This window comes from Nomascus leucogenys, chromosome 11 (genome assembly GCF_006542625.1).
Source record: "Nomascus leucogenys isolate Asia chromosome 11, Asia_NLE_v1, whole genome shotgun sequence".
Lineage (NCBI taxonomy): Eukaryota > Metazoa > Chordata > Mammalia > Primates > Hylobatidae > Nomascus > Nomascus leucogenys.
In genome coordinates this window covers 25,773,711-25,798,060 of record NC_044391.1, presented here as the reverse complement: position 1 = coordinate 25,798,060, position 24,350 = coordinate 25,773,711, and the positions used below count along the sequence as shown (strand labels likewise).

The 24,350-nt window shown below is 38.5% G+C and overlaps 1 protein-coding gene and 1 pseudogene across 10 annotated transcripts in view; both read right to left on the bottom strand.

The window, feature by feature from the left end:
• Window positions 1-6,497: 6,497 nt before the first annotated feature.
• Window positions 6,498-24,350, bottom strand: part of PPP1R9A (protein phosphatase 1 regulatory subunit 9A) — a 395,135-nt gene continuing 377,282 nt past the window's right edge. For 3 of the 10 annotated variants that reach the window (XM_003252514.4, XM_030822109.1, XM_030822110.1), the window contains 6 exons: window positions 23,810-23,897; window positions 23,628-23,711; window positions 13,136-13,448; window positions 11,137-11,256; window positions 8,751-8,933; window positions 6,498-7,377 (listed from right to left, as the gene is read on the bottom strand). In XM_003252514.4, coding sequence (XP_003252562.2) covers window positions 7,165-7,377; window positions 8,751-8,933; window positions 11,137-11,256; window positions 13,136-13,448; window positions 23,628-23,711; window positions 23,810-23,897 — 1,001 coding nt within the window. In that variant the 3' untranslated portion in view covers window positions 6,498-7,164. Of the gene's footprint in view, window positions 7,378-8,750; window positions 8,934-10,329; window positions 10,354-11,136; window positions 11,257-13,135; window positions 13,449-23,627; window positions 23,712-23,809; window positions 23,898-24,350 lie in introns of all 10 variants that reach the window. The other 7 variants (XM_030822117.1, XM_030822112.1, XM_030822115.1 and 4 more) reach the window with 5 other exon arrangements.
• Window positions 21,118-21,212, bottom strand: LOC115837442 (annotated as a pseudogene).

The window sequence follows — 24,350 nt, the reverse complement described above, 5'->3', positions numbered from 1 at the left end:
CAAGATTGGAGTTAGTCATGATTCCAGTGACATAATATCCTGTGCCCTACAAGGGCTCAATTCTTCTGAGATGCTGCTCACAGCCCAGGATGCTGGGTTCTCTGAAAGACTGTCTTGAAATTATCAATGAGTGTGATGCTTAGGAACACCCCCAACATATTTCATTATTTAGAAAGAATCTCCTGAGTAGTTAGGCTCCCTAACATCTTCAATAAAATGACCACATTCTGTTCTTTCTTGTTCTTGATAGAATAAGCAAATTCCACTGAAGAAACAAAAGCCTATCCAATTTGACACAGCACATACCGAAGAGCACTCAAAAACGGACATGCCTTGGTTAGAAATTTCATAACATACATTGTGAAAAAGAGGGAAACACCTTAATTCATGTATTCTGTGATTCCCAGATCTAAATTTTCGCACTGACATAGGTTTAGTCACACATAAATTATAGTTTGCGTGTGTGAGAATGAATGAAATTAATAGCCCTCACTTGTTATATCCAAGTCTTCTGAATGTTTAAGGCTTTAGAAAGAATATTGTTTAAAATAACCCCATAGTCTATGATGGTCTTGGTTCTTTCTTAGCTTGCCCCTCGCTGTATGAGACTGACACTTAATGGACTTGTCACAGAGGTTTTCCTGGCTGAGAGATTATATCAGAGACTTTGACGGTGAAGCAGCGACAGGGGAACAAAATGATGGGCGAGGAAGCGTCGAGTGCGGGCTTTGCTCTTTTAACTTTATGCCCAGTTCCATAATTGTGCTTTCAAATGTAATTTCTAGCTGCCAATTTACACACTTTACCATGGTTAAAACTTATTTTTAGTTTCATTTCCATGAAAAATGTGCACTTTGCTCTTGATTGACAGATATGCTTTGACAGTTGATACAGGTTTACCCAGTCAAGGCTTGTTTTAGTTGAAGGTGAAAATGGAAGAGGGAAAAAAAATTGCTTCAACAGACCTCAGTATTTCTCTTTTTATTGCATTCGTTGTCTAACAACAATAATACTCATTGGCAAGAAATTTATTTACACTAACAAATTAAATTTAATCACAGGTATTGTTAGATTGGTCAGAAACCAAAGGACCACTGTGATATTTTGCTTGAATGCCTCTGAAAACCAAAGAGTAAGGAATGTCATTTGAAACTTTTTGAACAATCTAGAGAAGTACATATTAACCAAGCACAAGAGAACAATTCAGACGTGGCACTATTGTCTCTTCCATGCAAATGATCAGACATCAAAATGTACAAATTAAAAGCTTAGGTAACATGCTATCCATACTTATCAGACTTAAAATTATTTTCAAACAATTCTTGTTCTTTACCGATATACAAAGAAAGCTGAAAAGAAATCAACTTCTTACAGTGGAATAGAATTTATTCTCTTTTATTTTCAGCTGCCCAGTTTTGTCAGTAAGATGTAGTAGGTGTACGAGTGGTTGCGACACCATTAAAAAATATAAAAGCAGTAGTTATGATATTAAATAATGTTGAAGAAAACATATACATATATATTTAAGGAATTTCACTAAGCACTAACTAAATTTCATGTTGTTGGGAGGTGTTATCTGGCTAGAGTGCCTAATTCTTTTTAAGGTAATTTAATTATTTCTTGCCAATTGTTCTTTCATGAATGAATGATTACATCCTTAACAGAAAACCTGGGTGTATAAATAAAACAGCTGAAAGAAACAGAAGTGTACACCTTCCAACAACATACACTCCCAACCACTTGTGTTGTTTTTGGCAACAACCAAAATGCCATCACTTGCACAAAAAGTAAATAAATGATCATATGATGGCAATATTCATCATAAGAGAGCCAGTAGGCAGTGACTTTAAGCATCACAGCCACCAATTATGTCACTTTAGAATTGTGAGCAAATTCACAAGAACACACAGTGCAATTTTTAGCCAAGAAAACTGCAGTCTGCAGTTGAAAATGCCCAAAGCTGCATAAATTTCTTCTGAGCTCCAACTCAGCAATATGCAATCTTGACATCAAAGCATTAGCCAAATATTTGAGGAAATTTTCTTACTAAAATACCAAGTATCTGATAAATCAATTTTACCAAAATATATAAACATATAGAAGGATAAGTGCATTTAGTAGAAATACTTACAATAAAAAAATCTCTTAAAATCTATGAGCCATTCAATGTATACACAACACAAGAAGTGGCAATAAGGCTATGATTACAGCTCCAGGTCCTGACTGACCTCACCAAGTTCCATACACAATATATTTTTTAATGCCATGTGATTGTAGTGTGTGTGCACGTGTAAGGTGGGAGTTATATTCACACATATGTAGTTCTGAACATCTACACAAACGGCATGCACATTGTTGAGAAGTTGTCTGTTCTCTTATTCCATACATCTTACTCACTGTTGAATCCCTAGCAGGTTTGGGGTTGGGTTAGGGTCAAGCATAGGAAATCATCATATTTCTTTCCTTCTCCACTCTTGATCTGGAATCAGGTCACAGACTGTGCTGGGTCCACACGCTTACATATGTGAACCTTCAAGTAACTACCATTCCCTCAATAGGCCCACATAGACACCACACACAAGCAAACAAGGACCCTCTGTCTACCATAAATAGAACTTGATGCTTTCATTTTCCAGGAGAAGCTGATTCTGTCGGCTTTCTCTTTGCCCCTCCAATGTCTTAGTTGGGCCTATTCTATGCTGCTACTTCAAGTTACTCAAATGTGTTTTGTCTGGTGTTATTTTTTTCTCCAGTGTTTTGGGCCAAGACTAGATTTCCTGAGACTTTAAATACGCAAGACAAATGCAAACAAAATCTGCCAACATACCCAGGCTGCTTTTCAGGAGTGAATCACTGAAGCACATTTGGATTTCCTATAACACTACTTTCTTTTGGGAATGTACAGCTCTCCCCCAGCTCCCACCCCCCATCGTAATGTAAACCATTCTAACAGAAAATATGGATGTTTTGGCTGGGGGTGGTGGCACATGCCTGTAGTCCCAGCTGCTTGGGAAGCTGAAGCAGAAGGACCACTTGAGCCCAGGAGTTTGAGGCTGCAGTAAGACATGATGGCACCACTGCAGTCCAGTCTGGGTGACAGATGACAGAAAAAAAAAAAAAAAAGAAAATATGGACATTTTATTTCTGGAGTTTATCCTTAAATGCTTAGCTTTAGAATAGTGCACAGGTACATCCTTGATAAAAAGTAAATTTGAAAAGATAGAAAAGGACTGTGCTTTTCTCTTCCATTTTACCTTTTCATTCTAAGACCACGAAGGTCTTTGCATTAAGTAGGTGACGTGAACCCTAGTGACCACTGCCCACCAAAATGCCCCTCATCTCCGGCTCTGTCAGGAGTACCTTTAGTTACTCAAATGGAAATATCTCAGTGTAATGATGGGGCTACAACATATCCAAAGTATAGATGGTTCTCTCAGGGTTGTTGGGGCAGCTTCCTTTAGAATCCTCTAGAACACTGTTGTTAAAACACTGGATCTCCTCTTAAAGTTTAGTCTGCATAACCTTTAACACTTAAACATGAATCAGAGTATCTATATAAATGCAAATTTTCATTTCCCTTTTATAAAATGCAATTTTCAAGCACATGTTAATTCTGGTGCATAACGAACCCAGACAAGTTTGTCTTCAGCACAAACTCTAACGGCCAAGGTGCTGCTAGATCAAAGCACCTGTGACCATTTTTGTAGCTTGGGACTGGGATATTTTAAGATTTCAGGCTAGGGATGACTACAGGGTCACAGATAGTGGCAAAGGTAAATCTGGTTCCTCATTTTCCCTCTTGCCACTTTGTTTCCAACAAAAATGGAGCAAAAGGTGACAGTCCCATTTTGTGCCAGTTGAAAGCTGAGTTTGGCTTTAGTATCTATCATACTGCAATCATGAACTGCTGTGGGTTAAAAAAGCTTGTGATGTTGAGGGTGTGAAATCAATGTCAATCCCAGCTAAAGGATGAAAGCCACAGAACAGCTTTATTGTCATGAAACTAAAGGGGGACTTCATCAGGAGTGTTAGAATGGATGAAATGAGGTTTTTTCCCTAACTTAACATTCTGCAGTAAATTCCTGATTCAGGTAAAAAGAATGAGATTAGTATTACACAAACTGTGAGTTACTTGCAGGGAGGTGGTCTTAAACAAAGTAATCTGTTATAAAACTAACATCCTTTAATGGGAAACCCTGACCCAGATACAGCTCATACAATGCTTTCTGTCTGCAGCTTGGCCTCCTCACCACACATTCCCTCCCAATAAAGCATAACCTATACCCCAAAACACTTTTGGCTATTGTTAGAATCATACTGAGCTCTCCTTTAGGGAATACAGTCCATAACAAGCAGATATTCCCTTTTTGTTCATTTTCTGATAATAAAAAACTGCAAAGTTTTTAAGGTTGATGAAATAACAATTCTGTGTTAAATTGTAAGGACACTGAAAACCACTAGCATTAAAGTAGGAATTGTGCAAGACACTGGAGCCTTGATTAGGTATCATGCACTACAGTCAATAAAAGAAATAATAGGAAAACAAAATGTGCACAAGATCTGAGGTCTTTCACTTTGCTTTCATACCCCTAATCAGTTTACATCTTATGCTTTGTGGGGCAATCAAACCAAATGACTTTTACAATTTCATCCGTTTTAAGTGGTAATGTTAAAATAACTCATTTAGGCCTAAAATTACTATAATTTAACTTAAAAAATCAAAATACTTATAATACTAAATGATTTAAGGAATAAGAATTTGATTTATAACATTGTCAGTTGGACATTTATCTAAACATTCAATATACAAAGTTATAAAGAACAATACTTCTAAGACATTTAAGAAAATGCAATATAATAGATCATAAATTAGGTGCAAAAACAAGACACAGACATTTCCAGTATATACATCCATTTTCAAAGATTACCAAAGTGTAAACATAACTTAAGATAATCATCTTTCTATTTCTACTCTTGAATACAGTGGAACTTCCAGTCTGATCCAGGTCACTTTTTTCCAAAAGATAAGCAAAAATGGCGAAAATTTACATTAGCAAGCACTAATATTACCAGATTTTTACTAATTTAGTGTTTTAGTATTTGAAAAGTTTTGCCAAATTGTATCACTCATTAATAGTGGCTTCTTATTTCTCATGATGTTAATAAATAACAAAGCACCAGACATCTCAAGACAGTAATAGAGTATCCAATATGGCAGTTTCATTATCATACCCCTAATGAAGACAGACAGAAGAACATAATGGTGACTTTGATAACTGTAAAACACAATGTTACTTCACGTCGACGTTTCTGAGGACTGAATGAATGGTCTGTACCTAATGACAAAAGAGCTGACGCATAACCAACAATACTCTGGCAATGAAAAGAAAACAGGCCTTGGGGGTAAAACAGAATTAAAAGTGTCTAGTTTAGATAATTTCTGAATTCAGATTTTCAGATAAGAAAAAAATCACACTGTTATTAAAATACAAGATGGGGCTACAAGGGAGTTCCCTTAATCTGTTACACTCAAAAGCCTTGCCCAGGCTTTAAATATGGAATACTTCTAGTGGAAGATACGATGATGCTGGGAACAGAGCAGAGATACCCATAAAGTAAAAGAAGTACAATACTGTCCAAGAATTCATGTGGCCTCAAGTCTTATTCTGAAACTTGTCCTTTGGAAAGTGGACAACCTCATTTTTAGAGTCAACGCAGCAAAGAGAACCAGACACAAGAGCATAAAAAACAAAAAACCCTCATCACATGAAATTTCTCAAAACGAGTTTATTTTCTCCTCCTTCTGCCCCAGTCTCCTGCACTTGACTTAGTTTGGTGAAATATGGAAATCCTTAATACTGGCTTAAAATTAGTATAAGTTCCTCCACTACTAAAGTGTATCCTATGCACTGCCTTAAACAAACTTTTTCTGTAAAATTGGAAATCTTTGAAGTATGGAAAGGAATGGCTCAGAAAAACCATTCAAAATCTCTCTAAAATGTTAACTGACAGTTCTTCTTTATAGGAACATTCTTTGTACTCAAAAACATTGGTTCTCTGGTTGAATGCTATTCAAATCTAAATTTCCTCTAACTGGTATTTCTATTTTTCTTAAAAGTACATTGTTAAAACACTAACTGAGCCCACCTGGGAAATCTTGAGTAGAAAATATGTGATGAGTTCCTGATTGTGACATAGGCAGGCTGAAGACCAGCCAGAATGTTCCCCAGGAGAGGAAACCTGAAAACGGTGGTTTCCTTAAAAATCAATTTCCTGTTCAATTTCTTGGGTTGGGTGGGGGGAAGAGGAACTGTGTTGTGTTTGCCAGTGTTGCTGAAATGCTGAACACACAGCAGTAGCAAGGTCAACAGATCCCAATATCCCATGGCTGCATTAATGTCTGATTTTTTTCTTTCTTGTTCAGCTATATCTAGAGGATAAATATTACCCTCAGAACCCCAAGGTAATACCCACATCCACATTCTTAAGGCTTTTGCTTTTTTCAGTGGTTAACAAATAGCTATAATTTCTTTTCTTTCTTTTTGATGCCTAGCAAGCAGAATGACTTGCTTGCCTTTTCCCTTAGTAGGTAACTACAGAGCAGACCACCCATGTTTCCACAGCGGGGTGGTCTTACTGTCCAGACTGAGAATTAAGAGCGAATCTTTCCCACACATTGGAGTAGGTGTTGCAGCCCTAGAAGTTAAGTACTGGTCTCAGATCTCATGGCAGGGTGCTCTCTGCCATGCAGACATGTGCAATTGCCATTTCAGGATCCCACACTGAAAATTCACGGTGCTCCATTAACAACACCAGGGTGTGCCATGCTCTTGTTGGGTGGGGTCACACTAGTTCTCCAAGTGACAAAACACACCCAACACAACACAAGATGCTGGTAAGTTAGAGAAGAGCAAAACACAGCTACTTAAATGAAATCTCTGATTTCTTAATAAACCAAAAGTGGCTTGGGATTATTTCAGTAGTTAAAATTAAGAGTGCATTCTATTGCAGAAAAGGCAGTTATTCAACGCACAGTTCCTCAGCCGGCCTAGAGCCGCATTACCCTTATCATTTAGTTTCTTTTTCATCCTCTGGAGGAGAGCAGGGCAGGAAGAGGTGGGGACTTCTCTTGGAGCATCTCCATCACCTGTAAGAGGGTATGTGTTACTGCTCACCAGCATCCTCGGCTGTAGTTGATGTCATCTTTTCTGTCTTTTTGGACTTCCTCTGCATTTGCTCTTGTTCCTTTCTCCTTAGCTTTTCTCTTTGTTTTTCCATTTTCTCTTGGGCCTTCCGAGCCTTCTCTAGAGACATCTTCATTTCCTTGAGTTTCTTTTTGACCACTGCTCGGTCCTGGGATGCTGTCATTCCAAGAGCCTAAGAAAGAAACACACACACAAACTGAATTTGAAAGCCAATGAGCCCTCTGATGATGTTAATATACCATATGTCCAAGTTTGTAAACTAATTCAAACATAGAAGAGGTAAGAACAGAGGAAGAACTAGTTATATTTGCTAAAAACCAACACACTGGGGGCTACCCTTTATTTTTTCTTTTGTTCTTTGAAGTCCCTTGCAAAGTATACCCTAAAGCTCATTAATTAAATGCTTTCCAAATTAGTAATTAATGGGTGAATGAATGGAAAAAGGGCACAATTCTACTTCTCCAACCTTTGGGCTGTAGACATTTACAGGTAAAGGTATTGCTAAACTCATCAATATTTTCAAAGCATAGGAGTGAGCACCTGCTGTCACAGAGGGCTCCAAGAAGGGCAAGAAGAATTGAAATGGCTTCCTTTCTGCCAAGGTTTTCATTACAATGAGAACCAAAAATGTCTTTGGGGCCAGAATGCTCGTGTCAGCATGACTAGCCATTCTTTCCCTGTAGGCAGACCTATAAAGGAAGCTTGATTATAATGAGGAGGTTGCTCGATGAACTTAGAATTCAGAATAAGGGGAGTTGCTTATGTACTTTAAATGTTTCGTGACCTTCAGAATCAACAGCGGGATGCATCTATCTATCTCCCCAACAGGGACAGCCTTGTCAATGGGGCCTTCATATTCACAAGCTATTGATTGATCTCTAACCTTTTCAAGACTGTCAAGAGATACTCATCTGCCCGTCAGCCCAGCAGGGGGCTGAGGCGGGGTTGGGGCTTGGAGGTACATGGAGTTGGCTGTAAGCTCCTTTTTCCCTTTCCCAAAGGGATGGATGCCACCTTGGTCTCTAAGAGAGATGGACTGGACAAGTGGAAATGAAAGTGCCATGGAGGGGAGGGAAGATGTGTATACATATTTGGGGAAAAAACTTCTGGGGAGAACATCATCCCAGTTTGGGAGTGGTGTGTAAGGAAGAGTGGAGGTGAAGGAGAAATGAACAAGGAAAAGAAGATTCGTGGATCTGGGTCTCAATTCTAATGTGATGAAAAAGTCCACAGTGGCCATTATTAAAACTCATACTACATCAGATGTAAGGAGAGTTAATATATGGACCATGTGTTGCCAGGTGGAAGCAATGGAGTGGGTCCCTCGCTCTCCTAATCAGCAGCCCACCATTTGATTTAGAACTCCTGATGGACTTTCTGAGACTTCATTTACTACTCAGAAAGAATTCAACATCCTTTCTGCTGAATGTTGATGAGAATTACCTCTCAGATATGCAGAATGCTCTTATCTAATGAAAACATTTTAGGTGATATGAGTAATACAAATTATACCTGGTAACCTAAGACAGACATATAATTCTTTACCTTAAGTTTATTTCCATCCAACTGCAGGAGCTGCTCTCCAGTGATGTTTTGGGCACTGAATTCAGATACATACTGCTCCAGATTTAGGCTCATTAACCAGTGAGAAACCTGCTGCACACTCCATTCCTGAACGGCCCGATTCTGACACTGACTGTGTTTGGGAGACTGTCCATCATCAAGGATCTGAGATAGGAATGTCACGTAGTGTTGTTAAAGGACCAAGATACTATGGCTCATATTATGCTATCAAAAGGAATTTCTTAACCTATGAGAGCCACATTTATGTTTAAACCAAAATATGATAAGCTAATGGTTCTAGTGGTGTTAGAAAAAATACTTATTACCTATATGTTTTTATGTTTTTGGAAGTTTAGAAATTCCCCTTAATAAAAAAGCACCATTATTAATGTAGGAAGTTTAATATTGAAGAAAATATACTAATGTTGCAAGCTTTTACATCAAAACAGTCTGGACAGATTATAAGATGTAGAAAATAAATATTTCATAAATCTCTATATGCAATGCATCATTTATCCTCTAATAGACATTGGAATTTTGTAAAAATATATTAACAAATACTGAGGTATCTTTCACTTGGGAGGGGAGAGCATTAAGCTCTCAAGCCTTCTTAGGGGAAGTTTCACAACCATTATTTCATTCGAGCAGCAAGCAAACTGTGAGGAAGGTAGGGCAGATAATACCCATCATTACTTTCAAGAAATGAGGAAACGGCTGGGCATGGTGGCTCCCATCTGTAATCCCAGCACTTTGGGAGGCTGAAGTGGGTGGATCACTTGAGGCCAGGAGTTCGAGATCAGCCTGGCCAACATGTTGAAACCCACAGTCTACTAAAAATACAAAAATTAGCCAGTGTGGTGGCGCATGTCTGTAATCCCAGTTATTTGAGAGGCTGAGGCAGGAGAATTGCTTGAAGCCAGGAGGTGGAGGTTGCAGTGAACCAAGATTGTGCCACTGCACTCCAGCCTGGGCAACAGAGTGAGACTGTCTTAAAAAAAAAAAAGAAACGAGGAAACTGAGGCTGAGAAAGTCTATGTGATCTGTCCGAGATCACACAGTTAGTAAGTGGTAGAGCTCAACAGTTAGGAGTTTATTCCAAATTTCTGGCTCTGTCCACTGCAGAATATTCCTTTTAATAGTACAAAGGGACAGGTTGGTTCCTAGACCCACTAAGCTGACAGGAGATGAAGTTGATGATAGGTCTTGGAGGAAAGACAGGAGTCACCTTGGTGACCCACACAGGGAACACAGAAGAAGGGATGGGGTAAGCTGAGATGAAGGCAAAGGAGAGGAAGAAGAATGGACCATGTCAATGTAATGGTGATGGGAGATAAATCAAGGAACTCTGGAGGTGCAATGCGGAGATCTTCTTAACTTAGGAACATCTTTTAACCTAAGATATGACAAGGGCAGAGAGTAAAGCTATTTAACACAAGGAGACCCTTCACTACGGAGGAAGGTATTCTTGTATTGTCTGATTTTTCAGTCATCTCCAAAGAGAGAAAAAGCACATTCAAACAATAGCACACAAGCCATCACTCACAGCCCACTGATAGCTCACCTCGTCATCTATCATATCCAGGCTCTGAGTGAGGGAGCAATAAAAGAATCAAGAAGAAAAGTGTTACAGAAACAGGAGACACAACATATATAGTACATAATTTAATAAAATTAAAATTGCACCAAGCTTGAAGAATACGGGCAGAAAAGCTTACAAGAAAAAAAAAAGTTTTATGAATAAAAAATCATGTTAGAAAGAAACAGTAAGAACAAATATTTAGAGCAAAAATATCTTTATTTATGGTGCCTTCTGTCCTCCACCCATTTTTCAAGGAATGAAATCACTAACCTCATTTCCTGACTCTCTTGTACACATTTATCTCCTGATAATTTGTAGCAATACTAATTTTGACCCTTGTTTTTAAATAAATGGTTCTCATGCTGTTTTCCCTCTTTATCAAAACGATTGATTCTCAATCAGAGACCTCACCCTAATCAGAGGCAGTATCAGAATCCTGGGGTGAGGGTGGTTGTCAGGGGAGGCAAGGGAAAAAAGGAAGGAGTAATTAGTAAACTTCTATGTGATTTCTGAGCTGTTCCCCCTTGTTTAACTCTGCACTGCCCAGCCTCCCCATAATGTGTGTTTACATGTATGTGTAAAAGGGGCCCCTGGAAAGCTTAAGAACAAGACTTTGCTTTTGTGTTGAGAAAGGGAGGGAAAGAAATCATGAAGACTTCATATTAAATATAAACCATAGTCCTGATGATTTCTATGCAAGATCTACCCTAAAAACATTTTCCTGGTGATGGTTCATGGGTAAAATGTCAGAATTGACAAAGCAGTTCTGTCATAGTGCCATGGAAGTACCTCATCTGATGACAGTGCTAAGGACTGAGAGAGCCCTGGTGTTTTAGGTTCTGCTCCTAAGCCGCTGAGGTCTGCTGAACTGGTACTGCTGGGACTGAAGTCATCATTGAAGGTAAAATTCTGTAAAAATAAATGAAGCTCAGTGTTAAATGAGTGCAGTGAGTGAGCAAGAGGTAGGTGTGTCTACAAGCTCTAAAAAGGCTCTTTTAAACAATCTTAGCAGAAATTCATGTATGATTTGGTGATGACCTTCAGTGGGGCAGCGATTGAGAATGCTGCACCTTGTGTGGTTGAGGAAATTCTGGGTGCTTTGTCCATGTGATGAAAGGATAGATGTTTTAGAGAGACAATTCTTCAATCGCTCTTCAAGGGTACAGAATTCATTATCCTCTGCAACTGCTCAGAGGAATAATATTAATAAGCCTATCTTTTTTGACCCTAATCGTGATGAGTAACAGTGTAAGTAAAAATACAAGATGGTGTGGAGAGGCTGAGCTATTAGGAACAGATGGCAATTCATAGTAGAAAGGTAGCTAGAGCACCCCCTGGGAAGGATCGCTTATTGTTGACCGTGATAAATACTATGAGAAATGGCAGATCTTCTCCTGGATGTACCCTTCAAGATGATGAGTTCTGGGGGAGGTCACAGCCTGACAATACACTAGAAGTTACATGCTGAAATACAACTCTCTCACAGCACCAGCAGAGCATCAGAGAGGCTGCCACACAGCACAGACACAGGTTTCCAAATAATCACCTGGGGGTTGGGGAGGTGGGAGCGTGTAAATAAAACTTCCCCAGAACTTCATTAAAATGTTCAGTGGATGTGAAAATCAAACAACAATGACTATGTAGCTGCACTTGTAAAAACATTTTTAACCAAATCTGGAGTCTCTACAGTGCAAGATAATGGCAGAATTCTTCGAATAGCATTTAGATGCCTCAGATGCAATAGCGAAAACGTTTCAAGACCAAAGTGATGTGCTGCTGTTAAAACTTCTTTTGCTAGTAATTCTAAAATGGCTGGATTTCCAGGAACTCTAAGCACTTGACCAACACCATCTTGTTTCTATTCCATTTCCTTAGGAATTGGATTGGACTGTTAGTTTTCCACTAGGTTCTCTTATACTGGGTTTAGTTGGTTATCAAAAATAAATACCATGCCAGAGGCTGGAGAATTCAGTACCAAACAAACTCCAAAGTTTGCTAAAACTTCAGAAAACAAGTCTAGGTTAGAGCACATGGAGCTGGGCCAGCAGAACATTTAAGCAGCAGGACATTTAACATGAACATTACCATTTGGTACCCCAGTCAAAACCCTTTGAGCTGTTGAAAAGATTTAAACTGAAACTGAAAAGAATTAAATTCAAGTAACATTAATCACGTTTCTGTTTGAGAAAGAAAAGCGAACACAGATAAAAGGAGACCAAACAACGTGTGAAAGTTAGCCACCATATGTGTTTCAATAAAATGTTAGATAAGTTTGCAGTGTCATGCTGGAAATAACCATCATGCATTTAAAAACAAGTAACACCCATGCATATATTTCCTAATTCTGTTAAAGAACTTTGGTGATAGAATTATACAGCAGTTGTTCAACACAGAAGTTTGTTATTAAAAGAAGAAATAAGTAAGGATGCTATGTCATCATTGGTTTGTTTTAAAGAGTTTCACTTAGATGTATTGAACACATATTCAGTCCCAAATTTATTTGCTTTTCAGTAAATCTTGAGAAGCACAGTGAAATAGTTTAGTAATGTAATTTAAAGTAGAATACTGGGTAAACAGATCTATCATTCTGTTCTATGATTCAAATGCATCTTTCCCAGCATGGCTTAACTGTCAAACTGAGATTAAATAGCAATATGTGAAAAGATAGGCAAATCAAAGAGTAATGTACAATCTACAACGAAACAGTATTAAAGAAGGTGATGGTTAAATGAGGCTTTCTTTTCCCCACATAAGAAATACCATGCAGTGTTTATTGCAGTGTTATTACATTGGTTTCTTGGATCCAGACTACAGACATAAGTTGAGAATGCCTTCCAAAGATTGAAGAAGAGGAGGGATTTGGGTTTCTCTTGTTTGCTTTTGTAATCCATGTGTTTTCTACCTTGGACCCCTTTTTATCTGAAATTAGAGTCTCAGGAGAAGGCTGAAGGGAAGTTGTAGGTGCAGGCAGGTTCCTGAAGGAATAGGATCCTTTCCGGCTGTCATTAAACCATGAGAAAGGCATGCAAGGGGAACGAGTGGAGGTCTGAGCTGTTGAATGTGGCTTGGGTGTCCAGTTTTCCAGTCTGCCTCTGAAGATCCTGTTTTGTGAAAAGAATGGGTGTGTTAGATAAAGAAAGGGCAGTTAAAAGACCTACTGAACCAAAGGACTCTGAATATAGTTTGAAGTAACAATTTGAGAAACTGTTCTATTCAACAGAGTAAAAAGTTTGCACTTTTGACTACAACACTAATCTTAATAGTTACCTTTTTGCCTCTAAATGGATTCTGTGACAATGATCAACATTTTCGTATTGCTATTGCCATGGTGAATTTTTATAAAATGTGCCTAATAAGTGTACATAGATGAATTATAATCAGGGAGGGGCACAGTCTTTTAGGAACTGCTATTAGGTTAATCATCACTGCATTCCCTTTATCTGGGTGACATGCTTCACAGCTAGGGACATTAGCTCATAAGCAGCATTCTTTCCTGTCTTCCTCTGGACTTGTGTTCCCAAGGGTCTGAGACTTAAGAAAATGATATATTTAAATAATTTTGAAATTTCAGGGTTCATAATACTTTAGGTGGAACACATAGCTTATTGGTTTTTCACCAGAATCTTAGTGCCTTTTCACAGGAGGCGTAGGAGATCTGAAGTCCTCATCTCCCACTTGGAGGGCCAGGGTTTACCACCTCCTAAGTACATGGTCTCAGGCCTTCTCTCGGCTTTCAGTTCTCCATCTGTAAAAGGTGGATATTTTTATGTATCTCATGTGTGTTTGTTAAGAATTAAGTGAGATAATATGTGAAAGTGCTTAAAAATTGTCAATAGTCTATGTTTATTGTTTAACATTTAAAGGATTCGAAGGCATTTGAAGAACACAGTTTGAAAACAGATTTTTTTGTCTTAATGTAGGTTCTTTCATATCTGTAATTATCTTTTGGTTAAGAGAAAAAATGACTATCAGAAACCAAAGTAGGAATGGGCAGCAGTTTATGTGCATCTTGGAAGAGGTCAGCCTTGCCATTTGATGGAATGCCTATTATTTGATAGCTGCTGATACCACGATAACACAGAGATTCCCTTTCAATTTAAAGTGCCTGGACACCACAGCCAGACAACTTCTGTCCCACCACACGTATGCTGAATTTCAGTCTTCTTACATCTCATTTCAAATACATTTTGAAATATATTTCCAGTTTATATAAATAGTATAACACCTAACAATTCCCATTTATTTCCAAATATTGTGAGAATTGAATGGGACATAAATGTAAAAGCATCGTGTAAACTGTAAAGCAAGATACAAATGTAAAGGGATTATAAGACTGATAACTAAAGAAAATGAAGAATTCAGTGAAGTTCTGATAAAATATTGAGATCAGCATGCTGGGGGAACCAGATGTTATCCTACACATGGTCTACACTCTAGGTGAAGAACTCCAAAAACATGAATCTGGTTGATTATATAGGAGAGGGAAAGCTGTCCCCTCTGCAGCCTCTGGGGAGGGTGGAGGGAGAAATCTTATCTCCTTAATGTAAATTCAACTTGGGAAGGATCTTGGGCTCTGACCCTTTGGAGTGTAAACATGTGTCTCCAGGGAAAGATATGACTAGTGGCTCCAGCTTTACAACTCTAGGAATGTCTCCATGGAGATGGTCTCATTCCCCTCTTCCACTTAGCCTCCTTAAAATGTAACCACATTACCTCTGCAGAGGTCAATCTCTCTGGAGTTCTATCTATGCACCCACAATTCAACTTTTGTTTTCTTTTTTTGAGACAGGGTCTCGCTCTGTAACCCAGGCTAGAGTGCAGTGGCACAATCATGGCTCCCTGCACCCTGGACCTCCTGGGCTCAAGCAATCTTCACACCTCAGCTTCCAGAGTAGCTAGGACTTATAGGCATGTGCCACCGTGCCTGGCTAACTTTCTTATTTTTTGTAGAGATAGGGGTTTATTATGCTATTGAACTCCTGCCTTGGCCTCCCAAAGTGCTGAGATTACAGGTGTGAATCACCACACTCAGCCTCATAATTTATTTTCTGAGGCTTGTTTTTTAGCTTAGGTTCCACACTCTAGTAAAAATGCCTAGAAAGCTCTAGCTGTGCAGAAACATATAAATATTTTCTCTGTAGTCCCATACTTTTATAATTGGGTATCTCTGAGGAAAAACTGGACCTGACGATCATTATTCCCTCTGGTTATAGATGTCTGAATCAACGGAATTTTTAAAAGAGTTCATCCACAATTTGCAATAAAATATAGTAATGCTTAAATATATGGATATTTTTTTAAAGTTTATAAATAGGCCATGATTAATGACAGCATGACAATCTTGTCCTACTCCCAGTGAACAGTCTTTGTAACAATGCTTTTAGAACAATCACTATTACCTTTAAAAGCAAATAGGGAGAAAATAAGAATTGTTTTCTACTTGTGGTCATTCCATTGCTTTATTTGAAAAGGACTTTTGGTAGTCCAAATCCTGTCCAAGCAACATTTGAAAAGAAAAAAATCTGAAGGTCACATCTAATTAAACTCTTTCACAACATTTTCACTGTCGGAAAAATATTCAAGACTAATAATTCCACATGGACCTGTGTATCCAGCACTGAGAAGGGTCTTGAGGCCATGTGGTTCTTACATGTGCGGTGAAAGGGGATCATGGAAGCTGGGCCTCTGGTGATACCCAGAGGCTTTCTTTCCCTAGCTTTGCACACCAAGTAATAGACAGGAAGGAGGAAGAGCCAGACAGAAGGCAACGAGAGGCCACTTCTGAGAAGACACCTACATCTCTACAGTGGCAAACCACCAGATTCAGGGATATTTTGAAGAATATTTTTCAGTTTCCCATGAGGGTTGGCTGTGCCCCTGCTGAAGCTGTATCCTGTATCTCTCATTCCTCTGTGAGTATCTGTGATTTTAAAACCCCATGAACTGATGTAACCCCTGGGTACTTGCTAGTATCCTTAAAGAACTGAACAGTGAGTGGTATGCTTTCATTTCTTGGACCTAAAGAACATTCATTTAAAAAACGAAATTTTTACTTTAAAATCACAGACCTATCAGCTTAGCAGACATGCTTTCTAAAATAAATGTCAATTTCCTTCTGAATAAATTGAACTCTTGGGCCCATAATAGAAGCAGAAAGGGTTTGGCAGCAGTTATTCTATGTTGACCACTCTTGTAGTCTATTTCACTTTGTGGAGAAATCCATTAGGAATAACCTAAAATCCTTCTTTCCTTTCTTATTTGCTTCCTCCCTCCCTTTCTTCTTCTCCTCCTCCTTCCTTCCTTTTCTTTCCTTTTCACCTTCCTTTCTCCCCAAAATCGAGATTGGTAGAAATGAACTCTTGATAAATCTGAAAATAATTTTTCCAGTGGATCAAAATAGGTAGATAGTCTATATTCCCTTCACCTTCTTTTTTAGCTATAATTTAATGGCTTGGTATCATTTTTGGAAAAAAGAGAATCATAAGTCACTCCTAGGAACTGGGAGAAAGAATGGCTTCAAATTCAGTTTTCATAATCCAAAGATACCATTTCAGAGGTAGCTGTTTCCTGGCATTTAAATGGTTTATGTAGTATCTCTTATAAGTAATGAACTCATTTACATATATCTTGAATCCAGTGTATCCTGGGGCTGGCATCCCAAAATTAAATTGCCAGCTAAACATTCCAAGGTGATCTTTGTTGTTGTTATTTTAACTTTGAATACAGGTGTGTGAAGTATTCAGCATCTAACTGGATGTCATCAAAATATCATTAAGAGTTCAGAAACTGCCAGAACAGATGAAGTATAAAATAAATACAGAATTTAAGCCAGGAGTAAAAGAAGTTAATTGAAGAAAATTAGCTGCAACCAGAAGAAGAGTTGCAGACTTGTATTTACCTAAATCGAATGAAGTAATTCTAAAGGTTCTAACATCCACCAAGGAGTTTGAGGTTGTAAAGCTAGCCTCATCTAAATGGGATCTAGAGACCCTAATGGATAACAGCTGTGAGAAACATGGCCAGCTAAAGCTCAGGGAAAACCCCCGCCCCCTACTCAGACATATCCTGCTCCCAGATCCTGAGTTCTAATCTAAATTTCTAATCAATAATAGTTCATCTGAGATGGTCACTGTAGTGTTCAACTTTGAATCATTTGAGATGGTGAAACTGTTCCCTTAATGAGTCTTCCCCATACTGAAAAGGTTTAAAATGAAATAGAAGAGGATCATGTAAATAAAATCCATACTATCAAAATATAAATGCTAAGTTTAAGAATAACAGATATATTGCTTAGGTGTTTAAGAACATTTGTATGAATAGAAATCTGAAAGAGAAATGTGTCCACTGATTCTATCTTAAAATGTTAAACTCATTTTAATGATCTAAACTCATTTTAAATTTGAATTTTTAACACACACAATATATTAAGCACTTTGATAACTATATTGGGATGTTTAGAGTCACTACAGTTAAACAGTAACTTATTAGATTTTCAAGAGCTTTTTTAAGTATGGAAAAGTGTTTGCCTGTTAAGAACGTAAGTTTGTCAGGCTTCAGGCATTTGAAATACTGTACTTAAAAAGAAAACTGAATATTAAATTGATAAATGCAGCTAAAAATGGGCTAGACAGTTATGGGGAATAAGTCCAATCTACTAGGGCTAAGCTGACATTATTCAAAGGTCTCCCTGAAAATGACTACATTCACTGGGCCAGGCTTAGGCAGAGATGAGGTGTTTTTCAACTCACACACCCGTGCTCATCTCCATCAATACTTCTAAAAGGTATGTTTCCAGCCAGCTCAGATGATTCTTAAGCAGGGGTTTTGCTCTTACTCAGCAACAGGGGCAGAGCGGACCCTCCAGGTACTTGTCATAGGATATAATTTCAAACTCACTATCATGCCATGATTTATCTAAAGCCTCTTTGAGAGAAATAGCCTATGAAGGACAGCCTGAAGTATAATCCATATAGCCCACTCATTCTTCAAGATATAACAAAAGTCATCCTTGGATGAACAAGACTGCCAGCAAAATACACAAGAAGAATGTCATTTTGTATCCTTCCCATCAAACCTGCTTTAATAAACAATGATAACAATAGACATTTTTATTTAAGGATTTGAAATGTACTTAAATGTGGCCATCTTAATCCTCCTAATAACATGAAGAGGTATGTGAGGGGCGGGTGTGTGTGAGTGTGTCTATGTCTCCATTTTACAGACGAGAAAACTGAGGTACAGAGAGGTTAAGTAACCTGTCCAAGAAGTAAGTGGCAGAGTTGAGATTTCAACCCAGGCTTTTAACCATATTAACATTGTGTTTTTGGCTTTCACTGGACGGTCACTCTTAGACTTACTATGAAGATGTTATTGAAGATGTTGTATTTTAAGTAACAATTTTACTTACTTTTTAATCTAACTTTTCCCTATTCAATTTACTTTTTAATAAATTATACTGTTAGGCCGGGCGCGGTGGCTCACGCTTGTAATCCCAGCACTTTGGGAGGCCGAGGCGGGCGGATCACGAGGTCAGGAGATCGAGACCATGGTGAAACCCCGTCTCTACTAAAAATACAAAAAATTAGCTGGGCGTGGTGGCGGGCGCCTGTAGTCCCAGCTACTCGGAGAGGCTGAGCCAGGAGAATGGCGTGAACCCGGGAGGTGGAGCTTGCAGTGAGCGAAGATCACGCCACTGCACTCCAGCCTGGGTGACAGAGCGAGACTCCGTCTCAAAAAAAAAAAAAACAAAACAAACAAACAAACAAACAAAAATAAATAAATTATACTGTTGTAGCATATGTACTTTTGTATGTAAACAAATTATTTTGGAATAACGAGGAGTAGAATATAAATAAGTAAGAAAATAAACAATAAATGAATATGTGCTCACTCATAGACCAACTGAATAATGGGATAGAAATTAAAGGAAGATTTGTTTTTCATGGAATCCTATAGATCAACACTATCCAAAAGAAATATAAATGAACCACATTGTAAACTAAAATTTTCTAGTAGCACCATGGAAAAAAAAGAGGTAAAATAATTTTAACAATAATACATTTTATTTACCCTCCAAACCCAAAATATTATTTTGACATGTAATCAATATTATAAAATTATTAAGATATTTTATTTTCTTTTTGTTCATACTAAGTCTTTGGGTCCAGCATTCATTATTCTCCTACACATATCCCAATATAGACTAGTTTTATCTGACTAGAGGCAACCATACTGGACAGTGTACACAGAGGTGAATGGGAAGTCAGAGCCATGCAGTGTTAGCCCAATCCACTTACTTTTTGGCAGGAAACCAAGGTCCCAGGAATTCAGAGACTTGCCTAATGGAAAAGTAAGGACTACTACCTTGGATTCCAGCTCAGTGTTGTTTCTCTTGTTCACACTTTCTACTTGAATGCAAATTCATTTCCATAGAAGAGTGCCATCTCCTTTCCTTATCATTTTCTCAACATACTATCACCTAGCCCCATCTGAGATACACACATCTCCCCATCTGAGATACACATATCTCACAGAGTTTTCCATTCCATGACTACACTGGAAACTTATCTACAGAGCTCCAAAGTAGATGCTCTACTGACATCAGTGGCTACTTACTCCAGAATATAGAATAGGATTTTATTTTACCCTTTGGTATATATTTTAAGGGGTGAACAGCTCTGACAACTAAATGTTTCCTGCTTTTGTTATCTGCTATGCTGCCTGTTTAAAATCAGAATGTTGGCTGGGTGTAGTGGCTCGTGCCTATAATCCCAGCACTTTGGGAAGCTGAGGTGGAAGAACTGCTTGAGCCCAGGAGTTCAACAACAGCCTGGGCAACATAGCAAGACCCCACCTCTACAATTTTTTTTTTTAAGCTGGACATAGTGGCACACACCTGTAGTCCCAGCTACTCCGAAGGCTGAGCTGCGAGGATCACTTGAGCCCAGGAGGTCATGGCTGCAATGAGCTGTGAGTGTGCCACAGTACTCCAGCCTGGGCACCAGAGTGAGACACTGTCTCAAACAAACAAACAGACAAAAAGACAATGCCACTGAGCACATATTTGAAAAGGGATGGAACCAAATCATATTTCTTTGTTGGGTTTGTTAATTATTATTAGCCTCATCCATTTTCTCTAGTTGTCTCATGTTGCGCATGTATCTGAGTCATTATGTAACCACAGAAACACAAGGTAAACTCTTTATAGAGAGGAAAAAACTAAAACCAAGACCAAATAGTGAAAGTCTTGCCTCTTTAAAATCTAAAAGCCATAGGTTATAGCTGACCAATGATCTTATCGAATCTTAGCCTAATAAGAATTAGATGAAATGCTTCAAAAGGATAACATTACTCAGTCCAAGGATCCTTCCCTCCTTTTTCTGAGGAAGTCTCCCAGGGGTGGTGAGTGTATTCCCAGTTGCCCACCACAATCATAGTGCGACCCTGCAGCTGATGGTGCTTACAGCCCACAGACTTTCAGGACCCTGAGAATCCAACTCAGTTGCATTAAGCTCCTACTGGGAAGCAATTCTTTTCTTCCTGGGATAGGTTTTATAAGGTTCTGTACCCATTATCAACCTATACAGAAGAATACAGCTGTCAATAGATTAGTGTTAACCAATTACTATGACAGCTCAAAATTTTTTTTCTTGCAAGAGAAAAGTGTCTTTCTTCTTTCCTTGTTCTTCTATTTCAATTATATGAATTCCTTTCCATCTTGCCAAAATTCTACTATAATTACAAATAATTATAAAACTATGATTTTATTTTTTTTGGATATGCCAATGTCATAACAAGGTTTGAGGGAGGCCATCTCACACATGCCTGTGAACACCCAATCATCACACTTAGGAACTACAAAAGATCAAAATCATGATTCTAATTAGAAACTAGTTTGTAGTGTGGGTATGTGTACAATGATTTCTGACTGCTGAATCAGGGGGACTCCAGAGTTTTAAAATACAGTGGTGGCGAGGCACCCAATCTAGAAGTCTAGCTGTGGGTTCAAAGCAGGCGTCGGCTGTGGTGAAGCAGTGTGCCGATGGCCACCTGCCCTTGACAAGCTGTGGTTTTGCCTATAGTGAGGTGGGCGGGCACCCACCAACACAATCAAGATTGGCTCGACTTTCATTTGTGATTTATACAAGGAGGTGATCATCTCCGGCTACTATGGCAAAATTCCATCAAACACCCTCCCCCTTTCTGGCTGCAGGTGCTTACATCCCTCTCAGGTGGTGCCTCAAAGATGAGAGGGAGTGACTGTCTTCAAAGCCCAGAGACCAAAGGAAGGACAGTGTCATTTTCAGTATCTGAGTTTCTCTCCCATTGTGTATTTATGCATCTCTTTCTCCCTTAAACGGTTTCATTATTTGTTTTTTTCCCTGAGTATGTTTGATTTTTTTTTCTATTCTTAATTTTAACACACAAAGCGGACCATTCTCACTCCCGAACCACACAAAGTTAAACTACTTTCAAGTTGCATACGGCCTCAGATTTACCTTTATTTTCCTAAGACTGTTGTCCTCATTATGAGAGCACTCTACCCTTTTCCAATGTAAAGTATAAAGGAAAGCCACACTAACAAAGATAATTAATTTGGGAATTCTCTCTCCTCATCTCCCGCCCATTATGCTCCTTTAATGCTCCTTTAATTCCAAGAAGAAGGTACAATTTCTCACCAAGGTATATGTCAGAAAAGAGAAAAAAGAAAAGTAAACAGCAGTGGACAACCTATGAAGTGGAGAAGTGGTCCCTGCATGATTTTATAGTCTTTTATTTTTAGTGTGTTTCTTCCTTAGTCTATGATATTGAGATTATTTCCAAATTTCATAAAGAAATTTAAGCATCATTAGATGCATAAGTAACTGAAGGTGGCAGAGTATGTTGGAAAAACATCTATACAGGAGGAGCAAGCCCCAGGTTGACATTAACTGCCTGCTGCATAACCCTGGGCAAATCAATTAAATTCTATGAAGGTAAAGTTCTTCATCAATAAAGTATGGTATTATTATCTATTCTTCCAATCTTTTTTTTTTTTTTTTTTTTTGAGACGGAGTCTCGCTCTATCGCCCAGGAGTGAAGTGGTGCGATCTTGGCTCACTCAAACCTCCGCCTCCCAGGTTCAAGCAATTCTCCTGCCTCAGCCTCCCGAGTAGCTGGGATTACAGGTGTGCGCCACCACGCCTGGCTAATTTTTGTATTTTTGGTAGAGACGGGGTTTCGCCATGTTGGCCAGGCTGGTCTCAAACTCCTGACCTCAGGTGATCCACCCGCCTTTGCCTCCCAAAGTGCTGGGATTACAGGTGTGAGCCACCGAGCCCAGCCATCCTCTCAATCCTATAAGGATCAAATGAAATGATAAATATAAAACTACTTTGTAACTTGCAAATAATAATAAGGTAATAGTAATGGCAATAGCAGCAAATTGTTATCTTTATTATTCTTGAATACCTCCTACATGCCGAGTATCATTTTAAATGTTTCACATGAAAACTTATTGAATCCTTACACTGACCTTATGTAAAAGGTACTGTTATTACTCTCATTTCACATGAGAAAATGAAGGCACAGAGGGTAACTCACTTGTCCAAGATTTAAAAGTTATAAGTAGGAGAGCCATAATTCAAATCCAGGCAGTTGGGCTTCAGAGTCTGATGCTTTACTGACTCCCTATACAAATCTCAGCTTAAAATTATATAATCTCAGAAAAAAACTGGGAAAATTTGACAACATGCTGTTCAAAGCTCACTCTTTATGGGAAGGTCATTATTGAAGACTAAGCATAGTTGATAGTGCCCACAAAATCAATTACACAGCCAAGTGCAGCAAAAGATCGTGGTCACTCCTACATACATGTGGACAAGACAATCTTGAATGTCAACAAGGTACTTAAATGCAAAATGATTATCCTTTTAGACTTTATACAATGCACTAGCGTTGTGGGTAGCCAGGCAAAAAATCTGAAGTATCACATAAATATATCTGATATTTCTGAAGTATCACATAGATATATTTGTGCTGAATTTAGATAAACACTTATTGAAATGGTTCATGTGGCCATAATTCTGCAATTAAGAACCAATGGATATGCCCAAGGCTAGATGGAGGCTATAACTGGAGTAAGACCAATATAAACTAATTGTGCAATTTTTCTTCCATCTCAATTCTTGGCATATCACTTTAGCTCAAAGATACTGACCACTGATTTTGGTTAACAATAGAAGAGGGGGCCAGAAAGTTTAGGTATAGAAATACATGTGTTCTTAATCACACAACCGTACCTGCTACCTGCAGAAAACCTACTGGCTTCTTTTTCTTTTTCTTTCCACTTCTTTCCCTTGTTGGAATTCCTTCGCAAAGGTGCCCTATAATGACAGTATGCAGTCAGAAAGGGGAAGTTGAAATTTTCTCTTTCAATCCTCCTTTTACAGAGGGCTTTCTTTTTACATCATGAAGTGCTTACCCCAGATCCACAAACTTCCGCTTAATTTTTCCTCCTTGCACCGCCAATGAACTGGATGCCCTTAGTGATCTGGGATCTTTGGCATCATCTAGGATATACACATTTGTGAAAAAGATCAATTATTATTATTTTTAAGGCCATAATTCAAAAGTCAATGCATCTCTGAATCTAAGGGCTTTGCCTAAGTTCCTAATAGTAAAATAAATAATGCCTTCTTATACGACCTAGGAGACATAGTTACATTGAGGAACTCTCAGTTAAGCAGGGGAGGTCCTCTATAGGACAGAGGCTCAACATTCATCACAAAGAGTTTTATCTTCAACTGCATGGGAATGAACAAGGGAGAATAAATACTATCAAATCATCCTCTGCATTCAAAGTAGGGACCAACATGACTTTTGCTCCTTCTCTGGCTCCAAATTCTTGGCTTCAAGCGCCTGGGCTCTGTCCTCCATTCCTTTCTTGCCTTGGGGTTGTAGTGCCTTCTAACAGGAACCTAGCCCACTTCTCCCATATTTCCAAAGCCCAGTGCAGAATATCA